Raw genomic sequence first — 26,649 nt, 5'->3', positions numbered from 1 at the left:
ACATTGAGTAATGTTTAGAAGAGAGCAGCATAAAAGTAAAGAGTTTGTTTTGGAGTTGCCACCACAACTCAATAGATCTCTTGGGTGTATGAGGGACTTGGGTAGTTATGTGTCATTGGAAGGTTTGCAATATTTGCCAGAAAAATTGCACTAGGAAGGGTTTGCAATTTTGGTCCACAAAAAATTGCACTATGAAGGGTTTGCAGTTTTGGTCCATAAAAATTGTATGAAGGTTTGCAATTTTTGCCCGAAAAATTGCACTTGGGTGATAATACTTCTTGTTGAGTGTTTGTGGATGTAGGCCTTGAGGTGCCAAACCACGTTAAATTTCTTGTGTGCTTTTATTTATTTTTCTACTCTTATTTATAAGTGTACTTCCGCTTGAAGAGATTATTATTTTTATTGCGTGATTTCCCAACATATTTTTATTTGTTAGGTTCGATATATCATATCTTAATAAATTTATAGACCTATTCATACTCATTATTTAATAATTCAACTATAATTTAAAGTTAATATAATAATATAATAACTCAACTATAATAATAATTTAAAATTAAAAATTTATCTATATTCATAAATAAAAAATTATTTATTTTGGTGTATAGATATCTTTTAAAAAAAAGCATTTAGCTATGAAGAATATTTTCTTACCCTTACTCTATTCACCACATCAACTTTATGTGCCAGATTGTTTGAATTTGCACACATGACTCACTGTTAATGGTAAATTTCATCGCAGACCCGCCTATCTCAAACGACAAACACATTTTTGCGGCAGCATACAAGAAGTACACGGATGGTTGACGCAGAAAGCGTTCATGTTTTTGGTCCAAATTCAAAACTTATAGCAGAAATATGAATTCTTTTCCTTTTTTTTTCTTTCAATTTAATATTGAGTCCTTTCACATTGGATGACCAGTGCTAATTTGATTTGTCAAAGAAATAGAAAGGGAGGACATTCTTTTTACGCTAATCATCTATATTTGTCATTATTTAAAATAGTACTAAAAAAAAGCACAACGACCATATGTTGCGTATTTTATGTGGAGAAAATTTACCTTTAGTAGTACCGTAGACACTTTTTCTAATTCATATTTAAAGTTTTACCATACTAAAATATAATTAACTTAATAAGATGTATATTACCAAAGCAAAATTTTAAATTTTAAATACAATTAGAAACAATATCTTTAATAACATAGATACTTTTTAATGGTTTTATTTTATTTTAAGGATCCATAGGTTTTGCTTGAACTAGAGGAGAATGGGAAGAAATAAAGGAAGAGAAAAATAATGAAAAGAGATCGTTTATATCAAAAGAAAAAGATTATAAAATAATTAAAAATAGAGTTAAATATATTTTTGGTACCTTAACTTTTTATGAAAATTGGAATTAGTTTCTTTTCGAAACTTTAGTCCAATTTAGTTTCGAAACTTTAGAACTTCGTAATTTGGTCCTTTTAACAAATGTTTTTTTTAAGTTTATTTAATATTTGAAATGCATTTCATGATAACATTTGTGTTGTTTATAATGTTTCATATATTTCTTATTCAATGTTAATTGAGAAATGCTTTTAAAACGTCAAATGATGTTAACAAAATTTTGTTTAAATGACCAAATTCACGCAGTTCTAAAGGTGATAGGCTAAATTGGGCTAAAAATTCTAAATAATTCTAATTTTTTCTAAAAGTTAAGAGACTAAAAACATATTTAACCCTTAAAAATGTTGTAATAGATATAATTCATGTAATAGAATAATTTGTTTATAGATATTTTAAAAAAATATTTTATAAAATAATTTCTGTTCAAAATATGTTCCTACTAAGTACAGATATTCGCAAACACAAGTTATGTTGAGACCAATGAACCTACGAATGCACACGTCCACCTTCTTCGCTTCAGTGTCTAAGTCCATGAGCCGAGGTATCTCTTTCCAATGAAGAGTCCCGCTGGCAGGGGAGCCTGTAAAGCCACTCCGACGCTCAAGTCAGTGTCAGAGCAATAAATGACAATAACAGTAAAAATAGCATAGTCTATTTACCTCGTGAATAGTGCCTTTTTGTTATACCCTTTTTATTTCTCCTTCTTTTCTCCTCTGCATAATCATAGACCCACTCACAAACTCAGCATTTTCTTCTTCCTTCCTCCCTGACCTCCCTCACTCTCTCAAACCAAAGGACTTAAACCTCCATTTTGATCCATCTTTTCTTCCTATTGCAGCAAGCAAGTTAGAAAATCAGCACATAACTCCTCTCTCTAGTTGAGCCTCCTTCCCATCCGCGTAAGTCAAATTCAGTTTCCCCCCAATTCTCTTTAATTTCGATTCTGGAAGCTTCATTCTTGCTAAACCTAATTAAGGTCTTATTCTTATTGTGTGAACCTACATTCCAGAGCCTTAGGTTGTGAATTTAGGTGCCTCATTGTTGGAAATCATCTTTTCTAGTTGGTGATCTTTTGAGGTAAGGGAAGCTAACCTCTTTGCTTAATTTTCGTATAGAAATTGCCCTTGAGTACTTGGATTGCATGATTTTGTGTTTGATTGAGGTCTGGATCACTTGTTGGTGTTGAAATGGGATTCTGGTATGAATTGTGTAGCTTTGCATGTGAAAACAGATTGGAATTCTGATGAATTCGCCCAGGCGAGCAGGTCTCGCCAGAGCAAAAATATCAAAAGTGTACCTCTGTCACTGCGCGAGGTCTCGCCTAGGCGAGCTGGTTTCGCTTGAGCGAGAGACAGTCTCGTCTAAGCGAAACAGCTTAGCCTGAGCGAGAATTCGCTCAAGTTTGGAGTTGCCTTCTGTTTGGGGCCTCACTCAGGCGAGAGTGACCCGCCTAAGGGAGATAACCCTCTAGCTTAGGCGAGATCCTCTAGCTTTAGTGAGTACCACTATAGAATTGTGTTTATTTCTCTATTTTAAGTGAATGAAGTGTTATTAAATGAAAGAATGTGATATTTGTTCATGCTATGCTTGGATTATGGTGACTGGTAGTATATATGCATAGGTATATGGTGAAATTGAATGGAATTGGATTATGAAAGGATGTAGTTAAACTAGGATTTCAAGGAAAATTCTAAGAGAAATGTTTTAAGAGGCCTTGATTGATATCTATTATTGAACTGCATGATTTCTCTTAATCAAGTTAGCTTACCCTTCTTGCCTATGTTTGTTTTCTTTGTGTGTTATCTTTTCCATTTGCAATGATCGCCTTTATTTAGTGTGAGCAGATAAAAGTACATGTGAAGACACTCCCCTCCTGGGTAAGAGTTGATTTATGGCATGAGAGATCTAGCAGTAGTATTTACTCCATGTTTTGCTTAAACGTTGGGTGTTTTGTTAACTCTTTCTTAGTGTAGGCTGTAATTATAGACAGTGCATGTATGGTTATTTTGGATGACTGTATTGATACTTTATATCAGTCTACTCCTACCATATGCTTTGATTAATTATAATATAATATTTTGTTTAGTAGTGTAAATACTATTAAAACGGGATGTTACATTTTTTGTATCAGAGCAGTGGTTCCTTTAGGATCTGTAGGTGTGAGCTTGCTTGGTTTCTGTTGTGTATTCCTCGTAGTGTCTTTGGCAAAGTTGTGGTATCTGTTAGTTAGACTGATGGTTCCTTTCTTTATGTGGTCAGAGCTATGGCACCTAGGCCTCCTTCTCCTCCTCTTCCAAACCCAGATAACCCTCATTTGGTAGGAGCAATTGAGGCGATGATTGCAGCCATGCAGCAGCCGAATGCCAACATGGTGAATTAGCATAACCTAGCTTTGCAACAGATGGAATCTGCTAGGCTAGCAGTAGAGGCGACTCAACAGAGGCACTTGGAAGTCTTGCATCAGATAGGAGAAAATTATTCAGCAGCCGGTTCTTCTCAAGCTCCACCACCATGAGTGCAAGAGTGGAGTTTGGAGAATTTCCTACAGTAGCATCCATCTCGTTTTGATGGCAAGACTAGCCCAGATGGAGCCGATCAGTGGATGCGAGATATGGAATGAATCTATGATGTAAAGAGATGTTCTGCAGAGAACAAATTAGCATACACTGAGTACCTTCTTGCTGGAGAGGTCGTGCATTGGTGGTCCAGCATGAAGATGATGTTGAAAGATAGCAGGGAATCCATCACTTGGGAGCTGTTTAAGAAAAAGTTTTATGCTGAGTACTTCCCAAATAGTGTGAGGTATGCAAAGGAGGTTGAGTTCTTGCAGCTGATGCAAGGAGACATGTCAATGTCAGAATATGCTGAAAAGTTTAAACACTGGGCAGATTTCACACCTTGAAAATGGTTGAGGACTGGCAGTGTAGAAAGTTTGAGAATGGGCTGAGAGGTGATCTCAAACTCATGGTGGCTCCACTCTCTATCAAGGAGTTCCCCACTTTGGTAGAGAAAGCACGAGTAATGGAGAAGCTTAAGGCTGAAGTTGAAGCTCAGCAGCGATCTCAGCAGAAGGTGGGAGGACCATCTAGGTCCACAAGCAGGCATGACGACATGAGGAAGCCATACTCTAGGCCTCAGCCTCAGGGGCCTAGGAGGTTCTCACATCAGCCTCAACAATCTCAGCCTTCTAGGCTGTTGTGTTTTCATTGTGGAGGGCCCCATCTGAAGAGCGCTTGCCCCCACCTTGTTGGTAGGAGAACATGTCATAGATGTGGCCAGAAGGGCGACTTCATCAAGGATTGCCCCGCTGGTAAGAGTACAGTGTCGAGGCCTCCAGCACAGCCTCAGCCACATCAGACAAGGGGAGGTGCAAGGCCTCAAGCGGTTGGCCGAGTGTACACCATGACGGGTGCTGAGGTGGTCGGATTAGGTAACCTCATCATCGAGCCATATATGATTATTGGTAGGAGCTTGCATGTTCTATATGATTTTGGAGCGACACACTCCTTTGTGTCGGAATCTAAAGTGGTACAATTAGGTCTTCCGATGAGGGAACTCCAGTATGACCTGGTGGTGTTCATGCTTGTTTTTGGTTAGTCAAAACCTCAACAGTGTGTACTAGGTGTTTGATCGAGGTTGAGGGATGCAAGTACAGGGTAAACCTTATCTGTTTACCTCTAGAAGGGTTAGATGTAATCTTGGGAATGGATTGGCTATCTGCCAATCACATTCTCATTGATTGCAACGAGAAAAAGAAGTTGTTCCCTAGCCTAGAAGATGAAGATTTATTGATGTCCTCACAACAGGTGGATAAAGCAATGAAGGAGGAATCTCAGTGTTTCTTAATTCTTACTCAACTATCTATTGAGATTGGAGGCGGAAATATTGAAACACTTGTGGTAAGGGACTTCTCAGATGTGTTCCCTGAGGACGTGTATCAGACCTAGTGTATCACCTTGGGGAGCGCCAGTGTTGCTGGTTAAAAAGAAAGACGACAGTTCTAGGCTCTGTGTGGATTACAGGAAGCTAAATAAGTTAACCATCAAGAACAAGTACCCCCTACCGAGGATAGACGACTTGATGGATCAGTTACACGGTGTTGCGGTGTTTTCCAAGATTGATCTAAGATCAGGATACCATCAGATTCGAGTCAAGTTTGATGATGTACAGAAGACCACTTTCAGGTCCAGATACAAGCATTATGAGTATGTAGTGATGCCTTTTGGTGTGACTAACGCCCCTGCCTTGTTCATGGACTATATGAACAGAATCTTCATGTCATTCTTAGACAAGTTCGTGTGGTTTTCATCGACGATATCTTGATATACTCCCGAACTCATGAGAAGCATGCAGAGCATCTGAGAAAAATTTTGAGCATCTTGAGAAAGAAGCAGCTATATGCGAAGCTGTCAAAGTGTGAGTTCTGGATGACCTCAGTCCAGTTCTTGGGGCATATGATCTCAGCTCAGGGCATATCTGTGGATCCATCTAAGGTGGAAGTTGTGTTAAAGTGGGAGCGTCCTAAGTCAGTGACTGAGATAAGAAGCTTTGCCATGCTGGTTGGCTACTATAGGAGGTTCATTGAGGGATTCTCTAAGATAGCAGCACCCTTGACACAGCTAACTCGTAAGGATCAACCTTTTGCTTGGACCGACCGGTATGAAGAGAGCTTCCTAGATTTGAAGCAAAAGTTGACTAGCGCCCCGGTGTTGGTGATCCCTAATATCAGTAGACCCTTTGAGGTTTACTGTGATGCCTCCCATTAGGGATTGGGATATGTTCTGATGCAAGATTGGAGAGTGGTTGCATACGCCTGAAGGTAGTTGAAGAATCATGAGAAGAACTAACCCACACACGACTTGGAGTTAGCAGTGATGGTGTTTGCACTGAAGATCTAGAGACACTATCTATATGGTGCATAGTTCCAAGTTTTCAGCGACCATAAGAGCCTGAAGTACCTGTTTGACCAAAAAGAGTTAAATATGAGACAGAGGCGGTGGATGGAATTCTTGAAAGACTTTGACTTCGAGTTGTTGTATCATCCAGGAAAGGCGAATGTGGTGGTTGACACCTTAAGTAGAAAAGCAGTTCATGCATCTTATATGATGGTTAGGGAGTTAGACTTGGTGGAACAGTTCAGAGACATGCGGTTACAGGTGGTTTTAGGTGAGGGTGTCATTAGATGCAATCATCTAACTATGTCTAGTGATTTCCTCATCCTGATAAAGAATAGGCAACTATCTGACCCCAAGCTGTAGAAGGCAGTGGAGTTGCTTGGCACCGAGAAAGCCAAGGACTTCATGATAGGAGGTGATGGAGTGTTAAGGTTAAGAGGCAAGGTCTACATACCTGAAGACATAGAGGTGAAATGTATGATTCTTGAAAAGAGGCACAAGATCCGTTTTAGCATGCACCCAGGCATGAATAAAATGTATCATGATCTGAAAGAATATTTATGGTGGTCGAGCATGAAGCAAGATGTTGCTTGGTATGCTTGTCATCCTGCTTGACCTACCAGAAGGCCAAGGCAGAGCATTAGAGACCTGGAGGGATGCTGCAACAATTGGAGATACCAGATTGGAGATGGGATAGCATTGTTGTGGATTTTGTTACCCATTTACCACGGATCGTGAGGAGTCACAATGCTATATGGGTTATAGTAGACCGTCTCACCAAGAGTGCCCACTTCCTAGCAGTGAACCTGAGGATGTCCATAGCAAAGTTGGCGCAGTTGTATATCAATGAGATCGTGAGGTTGCATGGAGTGCCGTCAGGCATAGTCTCAGATTGAGACCCACGATTCACATCTCGTTTCTGGCAAACGTTGTAGAGTGCCATGGGCAGCAGATTGGCTATGAGCTCAGCTTATCACCCCAGACTAATGGTCAGTCCGAGAGAAGAATCCAATCACTTGAGGATCTCTTGCGGACATACGTGTTCGATCATCTAGGTGTCTGGGATGACGTCTTGCCTTTAGTGGAGTTTACATATAATAATAGATTTCATGCAAGGATTGGCATGTCGTCCTACGAGGCCCTCTATGGCAGGAGATGCAGAACGTCTTTGTGCTAGTACCAAGATGGGGAATCAGTGGTGGTGGGACTAGAGCTACTAAGGCAGACTACTGAGAAGGTCAAGCTCATACAAAAAAGAATGAAAGCATCCCAGAGTAGACAGGAATCTTATGCCGATCAGAGGAGAAGACCCTTGGAGTTTGCACCTGGGGACCATGTCTTCTTGAGAATTACCCTGACTACTAGTGTGGGAAGGGTAATTCGCTCGAGGAAGTTGTCTCCTAAGTTCATTGGCCCCTATCAGATCCTGAGAAGAATTGGACCAGTGGCTTATGAGATCGCCCTGCCTCCTTAGTTGGCCAACCTCCACTTAGTGTTTCACGTCTCTCAACTAAGGAAGTATGTACCTGACCCCACCCATGTGCTTGAGATGGAAGACTTGCAGATTAGAGGAAATCTTTTAGTGGAGGTTCGGCATGTTGGTCTTGGCGATACCCAAACGAGACAGCTCAGAGGGAAGTCCATCAGTCTAGTGCAGGTCATCTGGGACAAGAGAACGGGTGATTCCACTTGGGAATTAGAAGAGGAAGTGAGAAAGTCATATCCACACCTATTCTCTGATAAGTCTCAATTTTCGGGTCAAAAATTTTTGTAGTTGGGAAGAATGTGATACCTCTTTTATTTCCCCTTCTTTTCTCCTCTGCATAATCACAGACCCACTCACAAACTCAGCATTTTCTTCTTCCTTCCTCCCTGACCTCCCTCACTCTCTCAAACTAGAGGACTTAAACCTCCATTCTGATCCATCTTTTCTTCCTGTTGCAGCAAGCAAGTCAGAAAATCAGCACAAAACTCCTCTCTCTAGCTAAGCCTCATTTCCATCCGCGTAAGTCAAATTCAGTTTCCCCCCAATTCTCTTTAATTTCAAATTCTGGAAGCTTCATTCTTGCTAAACCTAGTTAAGGTCCTATTCTTACTGTATGAACCTACATTCTAGTTCCTTAGGTTGTGAATTTAGGTGCCTCACTGTTGGAAATCATCTTTATAAATGGTAATGTGGAATGTCATTCTTTATAAATGTTAACCAAAACAACACATATTGAGTTACCTTAATATGGTTTTCCGAACTTTCCTATTAGTGATATGGACTATGATCACCATTGCCTCATCTTCTTATGTGTCATTATAAGAGAAGTTATCCTTATTGAAGGTAACGGTGGGCACTAATAAAATTTGTAAGCTCAATTTCAAATGTTTAACCTATAAGAAAAAGTTAATTCACATGGTTCCCTTTAGGAATTTTCAACAAATTTTCCCTAATTTCTAAAAATCTTAAAAAATATTAGAGCATCCAAATTTGGTAAATAGTATGTTCATTTCGAACTCCTAAAAAAGTAAAATCGAATGCAACTAGAATTAGTTAAAACTAATTTTTATACAAAAATTTATGTCTAAAGCAATGACAAAAAAAAATCAGATGAGCAAAAATCCAAAATTAAAGCAAATCAATGAACTCAATTTGTTACTTATGAATGAATATGGTTTAAGAATTGAAAATAAAGTATATGAAAAGTGCAAGGAAAATACAATAAAGCTATAAATGTACAAATTATGTGTTATCAGGCTTCTTTTTAATTGTCTCATTCTCTATCATGTTACCTCATTGTTGTCACTACCTTGTTCTCTTTTGTTGCCATGATTTTCAATAAAATGGGTTAGATCACTCGAATGAATAAGCTTCTCAAACCCAATCATGCTACTCCATTATGCATTCGTAATTTTGATGATATATACATGTTTGTTCTTATTGCATTATAAGTACTCAAAATGGGTAGCGATCGAGTTAAAAATATAAGGTTCAAAACTTCTTGTAAAATCGCTTAGGTACGTTCTTTGGTCGTTCATAAAGGAATGTATTTCTGGCTTAAGTATAAGGTTACAATTATTGAAGGATGCTTCCATGAAGGCTCTCAAAGACTTAATTTTTTTTTGTTTAAGGCTCTCCAAAATAGTGAACATGAAAACATAAAGGCGACTTATTGTGGAACGAACTTTGAATTTATCAATCAACATTTGAAAGGATTCAATTGAGTTCTTTGGTAAGTCATAGTACCATTGAAGTGTTGATTTTTTATAATTATGGAGTAAACTTTACAAGGGATTGTCATATTTTTTGTGCATGTGAATTCACATCTTGTATGCTTTAACATGTTGGTCAAGGTTAGTCACCTATATATGTCAAAAATTAAGGTCATCAACGTTATAGGAATGGTACATTTATGATATCTTTTTTGAATAAGTAATCAATATCTATTAGAGTATTAGATGGGAGGTTTTCCTTAGCCGTAATCCTAGAAATGGTCTAAGAATTGATGGCCATTTAGAAAGTTGAACGATGAGTTGAGAATGCACTTACGATTTAGTGACATCTCTTTGTGCTAAGTTTTATCTTCTGTGACTTTCTTAGTTGCGTACTCATCTTTATTCAAGTTAGGCTTAGATAATATTGTCTTTTGTCGAATGAGTTAAGTAAGAGATTCCTTATCATCTTCATCATCTGTTAAATTGTTGTGATTTTTCTAACGAACCAACACTTATGATTCTTTTTTTTAAACTAAAATGCTTAGTTATTTTTTAAGAACTTCTAGCTCGTCCTCACATGATTTATTAATGAGCTCCAGTTTGATGGTCACCTTTTGTTATATTGATGCTAGGATTATCTTACGAGTTTGAATTGTCTACTGATTTTTCTTTGTTGTTCCTTTGTTGTACCTTCAAATTACACTCATTGCCATTAATTTTAAAATTTTAAAATATATTAAAATTATCTTTAAAGTACCAAAACATTGTGTTTTTAATGCTCAATAGAAGACAACACAAAAAAACTCAGTAGAGAAACCAGACTCTTATTATTGTAGGACTTCTCTCATTTGTTTTTTATGCTTCTTTTGTAGATCTCTCATATGTTCATCATTCTTCTTCTATATTCCCTCTATCAAGTTCTTAATGTTGTTAGCATTTGAGGTACTGCCCATATCTTCGTTTGACGAATTGGATATTGTTGGCTTCTAATTACTACCATTAATTTATGTGGTCTAAAAAATTTTTACTTAATTTTTATGTAAACCATCAATGTTCTTATTTTAGAAGACGTTAGTACATGGACAACTGAATGATTTGAAAACAACCTTTGAAGTGGATAAAAATTATTCGATCATTGTATTGAGATCTACATACAAAAATATTTTGATGGTCAAGTTAATAAAAGTTGTAAGTAACCTCCATGAAATGAGTATGAAAAAATATACATCACATTAATTAATATATTATTTATATAGACCTATTAACTTTTGTTAAAAGTTATATATTAATAGAAAATTCATATGTTTTAAATCGTTATTCAATAACTTATTATATGATTTGTTATAATGAATTCCAGGGATGACAATGAAAGTTTTGATCCATACAACATTTGAACTATAAAAAGCAAGTCAAGTTAGTTCTCCCCATAAAAGTTTCGAACTAGTTTTGTTGACCACCCCCACACAATGAATGACTCATGAGTGTGTGGGTCAACCCACATAAACACAAATCTTGAAAAAAAAATATATACAAAGGTATTAACAATAATCTTGTTTTAATATTTCATATCTTTGTTGTACCTTATGAATCTACTATTGATAATAAAATTGAAATAAATTAAGTAAATACAAGATAAGATTCACGTCAAATAAATTTGTCAAATTTAAATTTTGATGAACAAGGAAACATGAAAATAAATTATTGTCTAAGTTAAAAAATAAAACTATAGAATTTAATCAATACATTCAAGACAACTAACTAAGGATTCAAGCATGGAGTGAAGGAATTAAAAAAAATAAAATAAAATAAAAAGTTTTGTATCATAGATTAAATATGGTAAGTTTTTAGCGAGGTATGAAAGTTAACCCACACCGTTTAGCCGTACATGCCACAAGTTATGCAAAACAGGCCTAAACGAGTTAATTGACTAAAATAAATACTTGATCTGCTTTACACTTTACTTTTTTTATAGCTAATCAACTCACATGGCCTACCCACACAAATTTGTTATAATACAATCGATTGTAAATAATTATTTTTCTTCTAAATTATTCAGAGCAGGTACAAACCTAGCTTCAAAATTTCCAAACAGAAAAATATATAGTTATTATATCAAACATGGCATGATACATAATGCTAAAACAGAATAAATAAATAAATAAATAAAATGGAGGTCTTTCAAGTTTGAAATCACAACATTATAAGCTAGAAGAATTGTTGGTCTGTTGAGAAGTGAAAAGCAACACCAGAGCCTGAAGAAGTGCTCCATCGTTTTATAGAAATAGATTTCCCAAAACAAAACAAAATTGTTCTTATTTTCACATCTTTCATTTTGCACCTACTTTTCCCATAACAGAAACTCATCTTAATTCCCGTTTCTTCTCTTCCTTTTTTAGTCCTTTAAAGGTGAAAACACAAGAATAAAGGGAAAAAAAGTTATAAGACATGATCTGGAAGATTAATCATCAATGTTACTGTGATTTATTTACATGGTATGTAGTGCTTCTTTACCTAAATTCTTTGCCCATTTATATTTCTCTGTCCAATCGTTCGAGTTATTGCAGAAATGACCCATTTTTTATAGTAAATCATGTCACAGGCCACTTGGCCTGGTCCATTGTCTCCAACGAGAAACATATGGAAAACCATACAAACCACGAATCCATTGACTTGGACATACATGCTGCATATTTTCTTAACTGTTGACACATAAACTGTTGGGTCATCCGATGCTGTTGCAGTCTTTCAGAGGCAGAATGTGTTGGTTATTTTTCCTCATCAGATGTTTTAGACTTTTAAAACATTTCAGGATATTCATGCATTTAAATTTCATTATGCATTACATCATGGCAAGCTCATTATGATTGTTTGACTACATAAGTTCAGAGTGAAACTTTTTTTGTCCAAATTTACATCTTAGAGAATTTATTAACTGCTTTTTATTGAATTTGTTGCCCCCTCCCTACCCTATTGTTGCAGGACAAAACAGAATTTACAACTTTTAGTGCTCTATTGACAAAAGATATAGCAAACGAGAAACGATGTTTTTTAGTGCTCTTTTAGCTTATCAATAACAGTACTCAAATAAAAACAATAGTAACAGAATATGTGAGTATTTTATTTTCAGGGTGGATACATAAAAATAGTAAGTGCAAGCAAATAGTGCCACAGACTAGAGTAATTTTGGCATAGGTGATTGCAGTGCTGAATTCTTCTTTTTCTATTCTTTCTTTTAGTGGAAATTCAGCAAATCTGTGATGAAGGAAACAATATTACACAGGGTTCATTATTTACCTTATGAACCAACATCGATCATTCAGCTACGAACTATATTCTTAAACAGGAAGACGTTAATACAAATATGATACGTATACTTATACAACAGATTGATCAGTGTTTGATCTGAGACAGCATGCACCTAACATCCTTTGCGTTAGGCCTCTCTTTGGGATCATCCATGGTGCAAAAGCATGCAATCTTCAAAACCAGAAGCATCTGCTCCTCGTACCCATTTTCGAGCAGCTTAGAATCAATAGCCTCCTTGGGATTCTCAGAACTCAAAATCTTCCTCAACCACTTGACCAAGCTAATCTCTTCAGTATGCTGAAAGAACTCATCGGAGGGAAGCTTCCCAGTGACCAACACCCCAAGGATTACCCCAAAGCTGTAGATGTCACACTTATCAGTGAACTTAAGAATCTGGTGATACTCGGGAGCGATGTAGCCCACAGTGCCAGCCACATTGGAGGTGGTTACGTGAGTCTTGTAATCCGGCATTGCCTTGGCGAGTCCAAAATCAGCTATGCGTGCTTCCATGTCGTCATCAAGAAGAATATTTGCAGGCTTGAGATCCCTGTGAATGATGCGAGGGCTGTGATTCATGTGAAGGTATTCAAGTCCAGCAGCAACACCAAGCATGATTCTATGCCGTGCCAACCAATCCAACTCTCCCTCACCCCTTTGAACCTTGTTCAGCAAGTCCAGCAAGCTACCATTCTTCATGAATTCATACACCAGGTAGTGGCAATCAGGCCTAGAAACATGCGCTAACAGAGGAAGAAGGTTTCGGTGTCTGATTTGTCCCACAGTGTTAATCTCAGACCGAATTTGCCTCATTTTCTTATGCATAGCCTTGCTATCTTCCTCTGCTAATTCAGCAGCATCTTTGGGGGGTTGAATAACTTTCTTTATAGCAATCATTTTGCCATTGCTTCCTGGTAACTCAGCCTTGTAAACCTCTCCACAGCCACCGCGTCCAATGATTTCCATCGAAGCGAGTCCGTCTTCCTTCTCCAAGAAGGCCAAATCCTCTGCTTTCTTAATCAAGGGACTAAAAATATCAGGACCCGCTCTCTTTCCTCTTCCTTTGATCAACGCCAGAGCAAGTTTGAACAACAGAGAAAACACGAACCCTGATAAGGTTCCCGCCAGTGCCCCTGCCAAAAACCCGAGAATCCACCCTAGGAGTTTTCTCTTAGTGTGCTTGTTTTTATGATGGTTAGGTGAAGGACCGGGTGCCGCTGCAGGGGAAACATTAGAGGCTTGGGAGTTTCTCTTGCTTGAGGCAGGCGCAGGAGAAGGTCCATCCCCACCGCCCAATAGGTAACGTCTCGAGAGAACGGTGTCTGATGAGGAGTGGAGAGAGGGTTCGAGGAAGCTGTTGCCGGAGAAGTTGAATTGGCGGAGGTTGCGGAAGGAGCGGACGGAAGAAGGCACCCTTCCGGTGAAGAGGTTGTCGGCGACGGAGAGGGTTTCGAGGTTGGGGAAGTACTTGAGGAAGTTGAGGTTGCCGGAGAATTTGTTGGAGGAGATGTCCAACGCGCGGAGGCGCGTGAGAGAGGAGAGTTCGGAGGGGACCTCCCCGGAGAAGAGGTTGTTGGAAAGGTCGAGGATTTCGAGCTTGCGGCAGTCAACGATTTGGGGAGGGAGGCGGTCAACGAGTTGGTTGTGGGAGAGCGAGAGTTGTTTGAGCTCGGTGAGGCGTCCTATTGCGGGGGACAAGACACCTTCGAGATGTTTGGATTTCAGCACCAACCTCGTTATTCGGAGCACGTAGGTTTCCTTGGTGGAGAGCCTTCGCTCGCAGAACACACCCTCCGTGTAACATGCTTCATTTGGGTCCAGTTGACCGTTGACTCCGAAGTCCTTTCGCAGAGCCAATAGTGCTTTGAAGTCTGAGGGATATAGTTGAAGCTTGGCGTTGATGGAGATTAAGAAGAAAAACAGTGAAAGAAGCAATAAGTGAGTTTTGGCAACCATTGTGCTTCGCACTCACTTCTGCATCGTTTTTTTTCTTACTCTTATAGCGCCAAACCGTGTGGAAAATTTTGCTCTTCTCCGTCTTCTTCTTTGAATTTTCTCTCCACACCCCACCCTGTAAGTTTCCTACTTCCTCTTTTTCATTGGTTTATATTTATTTATTTATTCATAATAATGTTTCTCTCCTTCGCTTCACTGTTGCTCTCGTTTCGTTTATCTTGTTTCAGCAAATGACAAACTACAATGCAATAGACTCACACAGGTCCCACCGGTCCTACATTCATCATTTCCTAGTTACAGCTGCTCGCACCTTCACATACGTTGCCGGATTAAAGGTCCTGTTGGAAAAATAAATGTCTGAATATTATCCCAAACTACTATGATTTTTATTTCAAATACTGCATTGATTTGGTTAAGTATGAATATGAGAATGAATAAAATTTACTTTCTTTTTTTAAATTAGTTATACAGATATATCTTTTTCGCTTAATTAGTAATATATATTTTAGTTTCTATTTTGCTTTTATTCTATTGATTTAATTTTTGTTAGCTAAACTTCCTTTTATTAAGTGACTATATGTTAGTCGAATAAAACTTTTAATTAATAATTTGATTTTTATGTTATTTTTATTTAATTGAGTCTCTATTTTTTACACGAAGATAATATAGTCTATTTTTTATTAATATCATCTTTTATGGATATTAGAAATAAATTTAAAGTTACAATTAAGATTATATATCCATCTCCAATAATGTAATAGACAAACATGAATATATTAGATTTGATATCTTGGATATAAAGAAATCTTGAATGTAAATTAGACAATTTCAATGTGATTGTGTTGTTGAAGAAGAAGGAATTGAAATTGGAAAAGAGAGTTTAGACTCAAATGTAATCATTTCTTAACAAACAAAAGATAATATAATCTCTATTTAAAAAATATAAGAACTCAATTGAATCTAAAACGAATATACAAAGATCAAGTTAATACCAAATGGAATTAATGTCAATCTAATTAAAGTGATCACATTTATTCTAATTAACAAAAATTTAATTTAATTTAATAGAAAACAAATATAAGAGTCAAAACAAATATAAAATCCAAATATAAGATCAAATTAAGGATTAAATTTATCCATTTTATCTCTATTTCAATATATTATTGTTATTTTTCATCTTATACATATTCTTATTTTAAATTATTAAAATACTAATAAACTATTAGATAACTTAAAATTACTAATAAACGATGAGACAACTTAAAATTCTATTATGTTATCCTTCGTTTATTTTATTTCAAAATTTTTTTTTTTGTTATCTTTGTTTCAAAAACTTAACATTCAAAAAATCCATTCAAATTTTAAAGTATTTTTCTCTTATTACAATTTCACTCAAAAAATATATAAAATTTTATAAAACACAAACTTTCGTCACATTAAATCAAATAGTTTTATGACACACGTTTAATTATTTCTGTTCTTTTAATACTATTATTCTTTATTTATTTTACATAAGAATATTTAACTATTACACGATTGAATCTGAATAATATTATATTTTCAAAATAAATATTTAAAATAATAAAAGGGATACAGGTATATCCATTATTCTATATATAAATGAAAATAGAACATAAGTGTCATACTAAATATTAAATACGAGAATAAATTTTTACTTTAAATAAAAAGATAAAGACAATCAAACAAGTTGTCATCATCTCTAATTAAGTCATCTTTATAGTTTACTTTAGATTTTCGAGCTAAGAATCTTATCTTTTCTTAATAATATAGCACTGCGCATAGTACATATCTTTTTTTTAAAGTAAATGATGGTGCAGTTTGTTAATTTGAATGAGTAAATTTATTTGAATGAGTAAATTTAAATATAAATTTATACACATTAATAAATTAGATCTAGGCACAACTTTTACATTAACAAATTACGTTTTACCAAAAAATACTTTAGAGTAAAAAATTTATGACTTCTTTTTATTTTATTTTAGAGTAATACCACTCTACTTCTAAATACAATTTGTTACTTATTTTATTTTGAAATCATACTTTGAAACATATTTTTTACTTATTTTTTAAATCGTGTTTTCTAGCACATTTCTTAAGTGAAGTTTAAACACGATTTTATACTCCATTGCGGGTACCCTAAAAAAATTGCAAGTAAAAAAAGTAAAAAACATACTTTAAAACATGATTTTAAAATAAAATAAACAATAACACAAATTTTCTTGAAACACGACATGATTTTAAAATAAAATAAACAATAACACAAAATTTTCTTTGAAACACGATTTGATGTATAAAAATTATTAAAAAAAATTCAAATCATGTTTTCAAATAAAATTTATCTAAGAAAAAAAAAACTAAAAACGTAGCTTATCACAATAAAAAATCTTCGTAAGGACAACATACCTCTATACATAAAATCTTTAAACTTTTCCCATTTCACTAAAATCAACACACAAAAAAATAAAATTGCACAATTTATCTAAATAAAACACCATAACCAGCTGTGATATTTGTCATGGTCAATAACTGATTGAAACAATCTCCTTTTTAAAACATAATATACATTTTGAGTGATGCAATCTGTTTTAGAATTTGGGAACATAGAAATTAAATGATAGGGACGCTATAGGATTGAAAGTTCTTCAAATTTTAACACTATTTGTTAAGTTCCTATATGTAAATCAAATTTTTGACTTGGCAATACTTTTGGTTTTTCAAGTATTACAACACAATGCTACTGTTTCAATTTTCTTAATTTCAGTTATGCAATTTGACTGAAGATAGCTATAACAAATTTTATATTGTCTTCTTTTATACATATAAAATATGTTTCTACTCGTCACTATAGAATTTGGAAACTCCAATTATGTTAGAATCTCAAAATCCAACAATGATTACGTGGGTCTGTGTCTGTCCCAATAAGGAAAAAAATAATACTTGCCAAGAAAAAACTAAAATCCTATAATTAAATCTCAAAAATAAATATCACATAATTAATATACACGAGTAAAAAAGCATAACAAAACATAACTAATTAAAATTACTTGAAAAATAAATTTTAAAGTAACACTTAGCAGATAATTTATGATTATGTAAACAACTTTTACGTTATTATTATTGGATTGTAATTAAAGTATTTATATATTTTGTCAAAGGATACTCAAGTTTGAAATTTACTAGATATCTTCAATTGAGTTTTCACTGAAATTGTGTATTATCACCAAAGTAGTATCGTTGTCACCATCATTAATATAGATGATAACTGTTATTCTTACCATGCAACAGATATTTTGAATTAAAAATAATAAAAATGATTTATCATTTTATATTTAATATCATGTTATATTAAAAATACAAAACTTAAGTAAGATGATGAAAATACAATTACTGCACGAAAAATATTAAAAATGTAAACTAAATTGAAAAATGTTGGATAAAACATTACTAGACTAAAAGTTATAGTTATTCGTTAGGACGTAACTTTTTCTGATTAAGAGTATAACAGTCTAAACGCTATGATTCGATCGTGACTCAACTTACTTGGCCTCTCAGAACAATTGACGTCACATATAACAATTTTTCCTCGACAATTGTCTCACTAAGAACTACACTTGGACTGTCACTTAGCCCACCTAACCTCTACTACGGAACAATTATACAATAAAAAAAAAGATAAATTTTCATTCTTTTTCAATAGACCTGCAATCAAAATACTGAAATTTAGATTTTAATTATGCCTTATCAAAAAGAAAAAAGTTTTCAGATCATTAATAAATTGATGGTCGTTGAAAGTCAATGGTCGGAGTTGTGTAAATTGTTGGACGTACGTTTTGGGCACTAATATCAAATCCCAAAAAACGAGTCAAGTCTTGTGTGGTTTAATTTAAACGCATTATTCGATTTTTCTTTACTTTTAATCAAACTCATGACTTGGTCCCGATTGGTGTGTTTCACAATGGGGACAAACGCATTGTCCATTTCCTTCTATTTTGAAAAGTTCTTCTCCATTACTCACTCTGTCCCCATTCACCACTCACACCACTCCCATCTTTCTCTGTTCCTTTCTGACGGTGACTTCCACTGTTCTCACATTTGGAACAAATGAAAAAGAGGACCAATCACACATAAACCAAAGAAAAATAAATGTTTACAACTTGCACAAGGCTTTAACAACACTGTCATAACATCAAACTTCTACAACACACTTTATTACCAAGGGGTCTCATCTAGCTACCCAAACAGACGGTGCTTCTGAGGCCTCAAGATCAGCTAGTACACATAAACATTATCTTAACAACAGCAACAACAACAACATCTCATGTCACATGTCACATGTCACTACATATCTCACAAAGGAACAACCTGTGTTATGAAACTAAAAACATTAAACTCTCAAACCAACATTAAACATAGTGAAGCAAAGAAAATGTGTGTAACGATAGTACACTACACTTAACTTGATAATCTGATTACTCTTACTCAACACAGCAACGATACATGAAGTATTTCTCCATTTGGCGTCCACATTCAGCGCACACAACCTTCTGGGGTATGCCACCGGTGCTCCCGGGAAGGATCAAGCGGTTGCAGTGATGTGGGGGTTTGTTTTTGTTGAGGTAATCGTTCATGGCTTGCACCACACCATCTTCCTCGATTCTACCGCTCCACTTTTCGAAGTCCTGCAAGCATATCAGAGCATTGTCACCCTTCGCTCTCGCCATTTCAGTGTTGCCCCTGCAGAAAATCGCCCACCCTCGATCACTGCCGTCGAAGCTCAGCACCGTCATCACTTCGCTCATGATCTCGTCGTTTTCCACCGTCCTTCCATGCTGCAACTTGGAGTACAGCATGCTCTCCAAACGGGTCCAGAAGAACCAGATGGAAGTCACGTTGGGCCAAAAGTAACTGAACTTTCTCGTGGCGAACGTTTTTATCATCTTCTGCATCCGCTCCTTCGCGTTGCTCTTTCCCACGTACGCCATCTCCAGCTGGAACTTCCCAGCTTTTGCCACACTCAATGCTGTTGCTGTGAATTTCTCAATCCACTCCAGGTCTTCACCTCCATACAGACATACCAGTTTTCCCTCTGCCATCTGTAAACACAAACATCAACTGATTTTCAGTTTCACACTTGGTCAGAAATGTTCTGTTTTAGTTTAGATGTATGACTCCTACTTCTTAAGAAAAAACAATTGATTATGAAAATTTTCATGGGCAGAGGATTTTGTTACCCATTCTAAAACTGTAGGATCAATGCCATCAACAAGCAGTTCAAGGCTCCAAATTTCTTGCTTCCACAGTGATTCTTCTTTCTCACTTGTGAAGGGGAAGGCCAAATTGCCCCAAATCCATATCATATGGACTGCATTAGGGGAGGACAATCTGCCCTGTGGATCAAGGGCCACTAGAATAGCTGTCTTTGAGAAATTCCACACTTCTTTGATGTACTTAACCGCTGATGGTTCAATGATGAAAGGATCACAGACACTGTACCATGGCATCAATGACTGCAGATACTCAAACTTCTGTTTGCTCACCTCATTCCAGATCCCTTTGTCCACAACTGGGATCCAAACCATCTCATAGTGTGTGTCACCCCTCGCTCGTGCATCTTTGTACAAATTATCAAGTACCAGGATCTCTTCTTGTGAAAGATCAAGGTCTGATATCAGCAGCAACACATGTTTTCTCCTTAGTACCTCCAGACTAACCTGTTTGTCAACAAATCAATCTTTTTAAACATGGTACCAAATGAGATTTATTTAACATAAGGACTACATGTCACTAAAACAATCAAAGTACCCTTGATTTTGTTGTTCCATCCACAAGTGGAAGGATATCATCCTTTGCATATATCAGTGCTCTGAGAATTTTCATGTTGTCTATATGGACTGTCTCGAAAAGACGTATCAGATTATGGAATGCCTCTATGTGCCTCTTGTCATCTGCACCAGGTTAAGGATATGCATTTGTCAAATATCCTTTAAATTAGTCCAAGGCTAAATGAAATTATTTAACTTGCTGAGTATAATATAACATTACCCACCTATGTATTGGTAGCAAAGAACCAATTGGTTCTTGAGGTGCTCATGAATACTAGTAACTTTGTGAGCAAGACTAGATAACTCCCATGCCTCAGTGGTTGATGAAATGGACCTGCAATTAACAAAATTGGGGTCACTGATATTTCAAAAAAAGAAAATTAATTTGAGGTGGATGATGAAAAGGAGCTATATATGCTTGCTTACTCATTTCTTGTGCCTATGAGACTAGCAATCTGAGAGGCACAAGCCACGATACTTCTGATGACCCAATAGGAAGCAATAGGAATGTGAGTACTGGCAACAGACATGGGAGGGGTGTCCTCTGAAATGTATTCAGATGGAAGCTCCTTGAATTCAACGATGCAGGTGGTTACATCCATTGCAGCCTTCACGAGCCTAATGAGTGCTTCAAAATGGGGTTTCAATGACATGAAATTCTCAGCAATATCTGGCAGTTGCTTAAGAAGGGCCACAGACTTGGCAAGAGTATTTTCAGCACTCAACTGAGCAACAAGCCAAAACTCCCCAAAAATAACAGCAAAGGCTGCTAAGGTTAGCACAACTTTCGCATGCCATGCATAGCTAGACATATAACCCAGTAACACCATTGTTGATGAATGTGCATCTCCACCTCCCGAACACTTGCATGATAGCTGCCAATGTATTCAGGAACTGCTCCTTAATTTCATATATCGAGGTGAATTTAGACAGTAAAAGTACAGTGACACGTATGACAGAACCAGAAAAGAAGTTTAGGACGACATGTTTACATATATATGTCTTATCAACTTTACATGTTTCTAATAATCTGGTAATTTTGATTGTTCAAGATCGGATGCAAAATTGAGGTGTAAATAAGAAGGTTGACTGATATATCAATTCACTGTCATAAGAATCAAAGAAAAGTATATTCTATGAAAAATGGGGAAAGGAATAACTTTCTTTTTAATGCAACACATCACTGCATGGTAACACACTCTATCCTTGGTAACAGTGTCAGGTAACTTTTATAAAAGTTAAGAAGATTTTCAGGTGAAAACAACCTCACACGAAATTTTGTTTATGATGTAGGCCAGCGAGTCAAGCATGTCAAATTCAGCCAGAGCAGCAGTCATCTCGAGTGCATCTTGGTCTCTTTTCACCTACCCAAAAACCACATATTATAATAATAATAATAATGACAAGAACAAATAGATAAACAAAATGACGAGTTAATTAAACATTTATGATTTATCACATGCATGCAAAGTGGCAGAACGTAAACGTGGTAGTAGCATAAAAGGGTAAGTCTTACTTCATAACCCTCGACAGTGCGAGCAATGAAGCGAACGAGAATTTCATCGACGATTTGTAGAATAGGTTTGACATCAATTTCACGGCCATCTGGGGCATGTGTGGCCTGAACCTGCTTGGTCATGGCACTGTCATCAGAAGTGGAGAACATGCGTCTCTCCTTCCTTTGATGCATCTTTGGAGTAGCTGTTAGTTGGCGACTACTCATGTTGCTGAAATGGGTTGAGATATATGCGAAGACACAGTGGGAAGAAAACAGGTTTTGGCTTGAGTATACGTGGTTGTACTAATAACTTATATATATATATATATATATATATATATATATATATATATATATATATATATAGGAACATGAAGTGGAATAAAGCTTTGTTGAACATGTACCTTGCTTGCAAGAGGGTATTAAAAAAAGCTAAAGCGATTCATGTGTTCCCTATTCATTAGGATAAGAATACACCTCATTTAATTATCTGTGGTGGCCCCTGCTCACTCATTTACCTTACGTGCTTTATTACACTTAGAATAGAGCTGCACACAAAGCTTATTTAGTTTCCATAATAACGTAATGGCAATGGCATAAACGTTGAGTTAGGTTAAAAAAAGTGAGATCTAGTGCTTTTTGTGACATCAGTGATGCCATGTCACCAGGCTTACCTCACTAATTTGATTATTAAAACCCACTTTTGTGTGTTTTTATCTATTGGAAATAGTATTATAGGACATATCATCCAAGTAACTTTTGCAATAGTAAGATTATATGACATATCCTGTAAGTAACTTTTGTAATAGTGAGTATTATGGGACTTATCATTGAAGTAACTTTTGTAAGAGTATGTCAAAGATTAATGATGTTGTTATTTTGTTTATTATTTTTTTATTAAATTTTATTTTACTGAAAGTTAAATTGAATGAATATAGTCTAATTTACTCAATTCAATTACATTAAAATTTATCGATTAAAATTTAAGTTTCGTCAATGGTTAGTGTTTAAGTTATTTTTATTATTTGACACGTTTTAATTTAAATGTTAGTTTGAAATATTATTTAAAAAATTTAAAAAATTAATGTTATTGTGTTAAAATATTATATTTGTTATTTTTAAAGTTCAAATACTAAAATATATCAAAATTTAGGAGAAATAAATTCTAATTTCTCGTATAAGTTTATAAAAACACATATTTAATCTTATTACTTAAAAACCACTTGTATAGTTTTTTCTACTGAAAATAGTATTGCATGCATATCCAAGTATATAAGAGTTATTTACTAAAAAGGTATAATTTTGATTTAAATTTTATTATATGGACAAATTTTTTAAAAAATACAAAAATAGAAAAACACAACAAGACGATGTTATATTTTAAAAATACAACTTTAAAATGAAATCATGTTTTCAAAACGCATATCATATATTAAAATAGAAACCATGATTCAAACACACGACTTTTACTTTTTTACATAAGTTAAGTATTTTTTTTTTCCTAAATTATAACACGCACTACAAGAAAATGCTTCATTAGTAACTAATTTTAGTGACCAAAAGTTGTTAGTTACTATAATTACTAATTTAGATACAAGTTTACAAAGTAAAAAAATTATTGATTACTAAAATAGTTACTATTATGAATAAAAAATTATAATTGGTCACTAAATTGGTTTTTAAAATTAGCTACCATAGTTTTGGCTACCAAAGAAAACTGGTCACTAAAAATTAGCTACCTAAGTTTTGGCTACCAAAATAACTTAGTTACTAAATTACTCTCTAATTAATTAGTGACCAATTATAATTTTTTATTTATATTAGTGACTATTTTAGTAACCAATAAATTTTAATTTTGAAAATTGGTATTTAAATTGATTACTATAGTAACTAACAACTTTTAGTCACTAAAATTGATTACTAATAAAACATTTTCTTGTAGTGACGATTTTGATTTTCATCTCTCAAAATTTAATTCTGTTAGGTTCCTATACTTAAAAGAAATGCATGGATACAGTCTTTTTCGTCCTTTTTCATCCAACACTGTTAACTATTTTTTGACATGACAAAATCTCACTACAAGAAAATGCTTCATTAGTAATAAATTTTTGTGACCAAAAGTTGTTACTTACTCTAGTGACCAATTTAAATACCGATTCACAAAATTAAAAATTATTGGTTACTAAAATAGTCACTATTATAAATAAAAAATATAATTGGTCACTAATTAATTAGAGATCAATTTACTAACTAAGTCATTTTGGTAGCCAAAATCTAGGTAGCTAATTTTTAATGACCAATATCCTTTGGTAGCCAAAACCATGGTAACTAAATTTAAAAACCAATTTAGTGACCAATTATAATGTTTTATTCATAATAGTAACTATTTTAGTAACAAAAAACTTTTTACTTTATAAATTGGTATCTAAATTAGTCATTATAGTAACTAACAACTTTTTGTCATTAAAATTGGTTACTAATGATACATTTTCTTGTAGTATTCCCTATCTGTTAACGTCTTACAAGATCAACATGATTCGTCATTTGTCATGCTAAAAACAATTAACATAGTTAGGTCAAGAGTAATACACCTATACATTTTTTCAATATGGAACTTAACATAATCAAAATTCAAAATAAAAATAAAACCCAAAATTGCGTTATAATTTAAAGACAAAAAAATAGTTCACCTTTTCTATTTTTTTTTTAGCAAAATCGAATGAAGTACAAATGACTTCATTTGTAAGACCCACTTTAATTTTGTCCTAAAATTTAAGGGCCTCTCTTAGTCAGTTGGGCCTAAGGCTGGCGCATAGTGCATCCCAAAACCCCTAAACCAGCCTAACCTTCTCATGTTCTGCCCACTTTGCAAAATCAGCCATCTTACTCCTCTTTTCCCCTCAAACAGTGCTTTGCTAGGGCTCGAAGCTCATTCAGATTCAAGTCAGCTCAACCTCATTCTCTACTCCACCTCTTGAGTATGCTCCTGAAGTTGTTGGGTTCGTTGTCGTAGGTGCCTGTGCTTTCCACTAGCATCTGTCCAGGTGAGGGAAGCTAGGATTTTTCATGCTTTTATAAATAATGTGTCTTTTTTGTTTCTGTTAGGTGCTCTTGATAATTTGATGTGCTTTTGATGGTGTGAAAATAATCGGTGTATTGTTTCTGAATGGATTTTTGGCTTTGCATGCGTGAGAGCAGGTGAGATCTGCTATGCTCGCCTAAGCGAACTGTTTCTCGCCCAAACGAGAAGCTCTCGCATAAGCGAGGAGCTCTCGCCTAAGCGAGAATGGCAGTAACTCGCCCCCTTTTAGTTTCGAGTGCTCGCCTGAGCGAAGGCCTCTCGCTTGAGCGAGATGGGCTAGCTTGAGCGAGAACTCGAAGTACTCTCTGTTTTCAATCTCGTTTAAGCGAAAGTTTTTCGCTTGAGCGAGAGACCCTGTTGCATGAGCGAGAGCTCCTTAGCTTGAGCGAGATTGACAGTTGTTAAATGCTTGTATGCTCCCATGATTGATTTGTTTACTCTTTTAAAGCATGAAATATGATGCCAACGTTTTATACAACGTGCTTGTGTTTTCTTAAATTTTTGTTGTTTGGGATTTTGTGTTTTTACATGTTGAAACCATTAAAAAGCTGTCAGTTTAGCTTAAGTGAGGGATTTTAGCTTAAGCGAGATCAGTCTCGCTTAAGCGAGGATCAGTCTAGCTTAAGCGGGAATTTCTAGCTTAAGTGAGACCAGTCTAGCTTAAGCGAGACCAATCTAGCTTAAGCGAGATCAGTCTAGCTTAAGCGAGAATTGCTGCAGAATTTTAATTCCTTACTTTAACTTGAACTTGTGGATTGATTCAATTACTTTTAAAAGCATGAAGTGGGCGAATGGGTATGAGTAGAATGGTTTATGGTCTGTGATTGATAAGTTTAACATGACCTTGACATGTGACTTGTATGAGATGGTTGGTAATCAAAGTGGCATGCTGTCGGTATGAATTACACTTCTATATTCATGAATTGGGAAGGATGATTTGGAATGGATTCAACATGGAACATGTATGAGGATGGATTATAAAGGTTGGCATGAGATTTATAAGCATGATAAATATTATTATTTGTTTGAATATGTATAGTATGTGGTCAGTACGTAATTCCTTGAAATCTCTAGGTGAGATTTCAGGGTCGTACTTCGGTGATCGGGACGTAATTCCATGGCCCCTGTTAGTGGGTGTCCATGGTGGTGCCCCATCTATATAATTTGGTAAGGATTCAAGGTAAGGATTGCATCCTAAGACTCTAAGGAGTTAGTTAGTCTCACTTAGAGCGGACTGACTCTTGTGGTGAGAGTAGCAGGAGGCCTGAAACTCATTAAGGGCTAACCATGTGTGGGGGGGATTGATTCATTGTAACACTTGTAACACATAGCTCGGGGGTGACTAGAGGTATCCACCACAAGTGCAAGCATCCACTGAATCCGACCAGGTTATATGTATCCGGATGAGTCGAGTCTAGTCTTAGTATATTGATTGGAAGGTCATAACATGCTTGGATGATGTATGCATATTGAACTGTGAAAGTA

At 35.5% G+C, this 26,649-nt stretch overlaps 3 protein-coding genes across 3 annotated transcripts; 1 reads left to right on the top strand and 2 right to left on the bottom strand.

Annotated features, from left to right (window-relative positions):
* The first annotated feature begins 4,290 nt into the window (after positions 1-4,290).
* On the top strand, positions 4,291-4,983 carry LOC146883595 (uncharacterized). The gene has a single exon (XM_085666638.1). It carries the CDS (start codon positions 4,291-4,293, stop codon positions 4,981-4,983), a length of 693 nt encoding a protein of 230 aa, XP_085522764.1.
* Positions 4,984-12,579: 7,596 nt separating this feature from the next.
* SOBIR1 (Leucine-rich repeat protein kinase family protein) lies at positions 12,580-14,868 on the bottom strand. Its single transcript, XM_028047549.2, has one exon. The coding sequence runs from the start codon at positions 14,739-14,741 to the stop codon at positions 12,873-12,875; it is 1,869 nt and encodes a 622-aa protein (XP_027903350.1). The 5' UTR covers positions 14,742-14,868; the 3' UTR covers positions 12,580-12,872.
* A 4,019-nt stretch (positions 14,869-18,887) lies between these two features.
* Positions 18,888-22,380, bottom strand: LOC114195939 (protein SIEVE ELEMENT OCCLUSION B-like). Its single transcript, XM_028086390.2, has 7 exons — positions 22,101-22,380; positions 21,850-21,948; positions 21,011-21,459; positions 20,809-20,918; positions 20,565-20,707; positions 19,994-20,473; positions 18,888-19,855 (listed from the first exon to the last, which is right to left on the bottom strand). Exons 1-7 carry the CDS (start codon positions 22,305-22,307, stop codon positions 19,238-19,240), a joined length of 2,106 nt encoding a protein of 701 aa, XP_027942191.1. The 5' UTR covers positions 22,308-22,380; the 3' UTR covers positions 18,888-19,237.
* Between the last annotated feature and the right edge of the window lie 4,269 nt (positions 22,381-26,649).

The sequence above is a fragment of the Vigna unguiculata genome, chromosome 9, assembly GCF_037176805.1.
Source record: "Vigna unguiculata cultivar grain cowpea cultivar isolate G323 ecotype 2 chromosome 9, ASM3717680v1, whole genome shotgun sequence".
In the NCBI taxonomy this organism is placed as follows: domain Eukaryota; kingdom Viridiplantae; phylum Streptophyta; class Magnoliopsida; order Fabales; family Fabaceae; genus Vigna; species Vigna unguiculata.
Note: the sequence above shows the minus strand (reverse complement) of the source record. Positions and strands in the feature narration are given on the sequence as shown.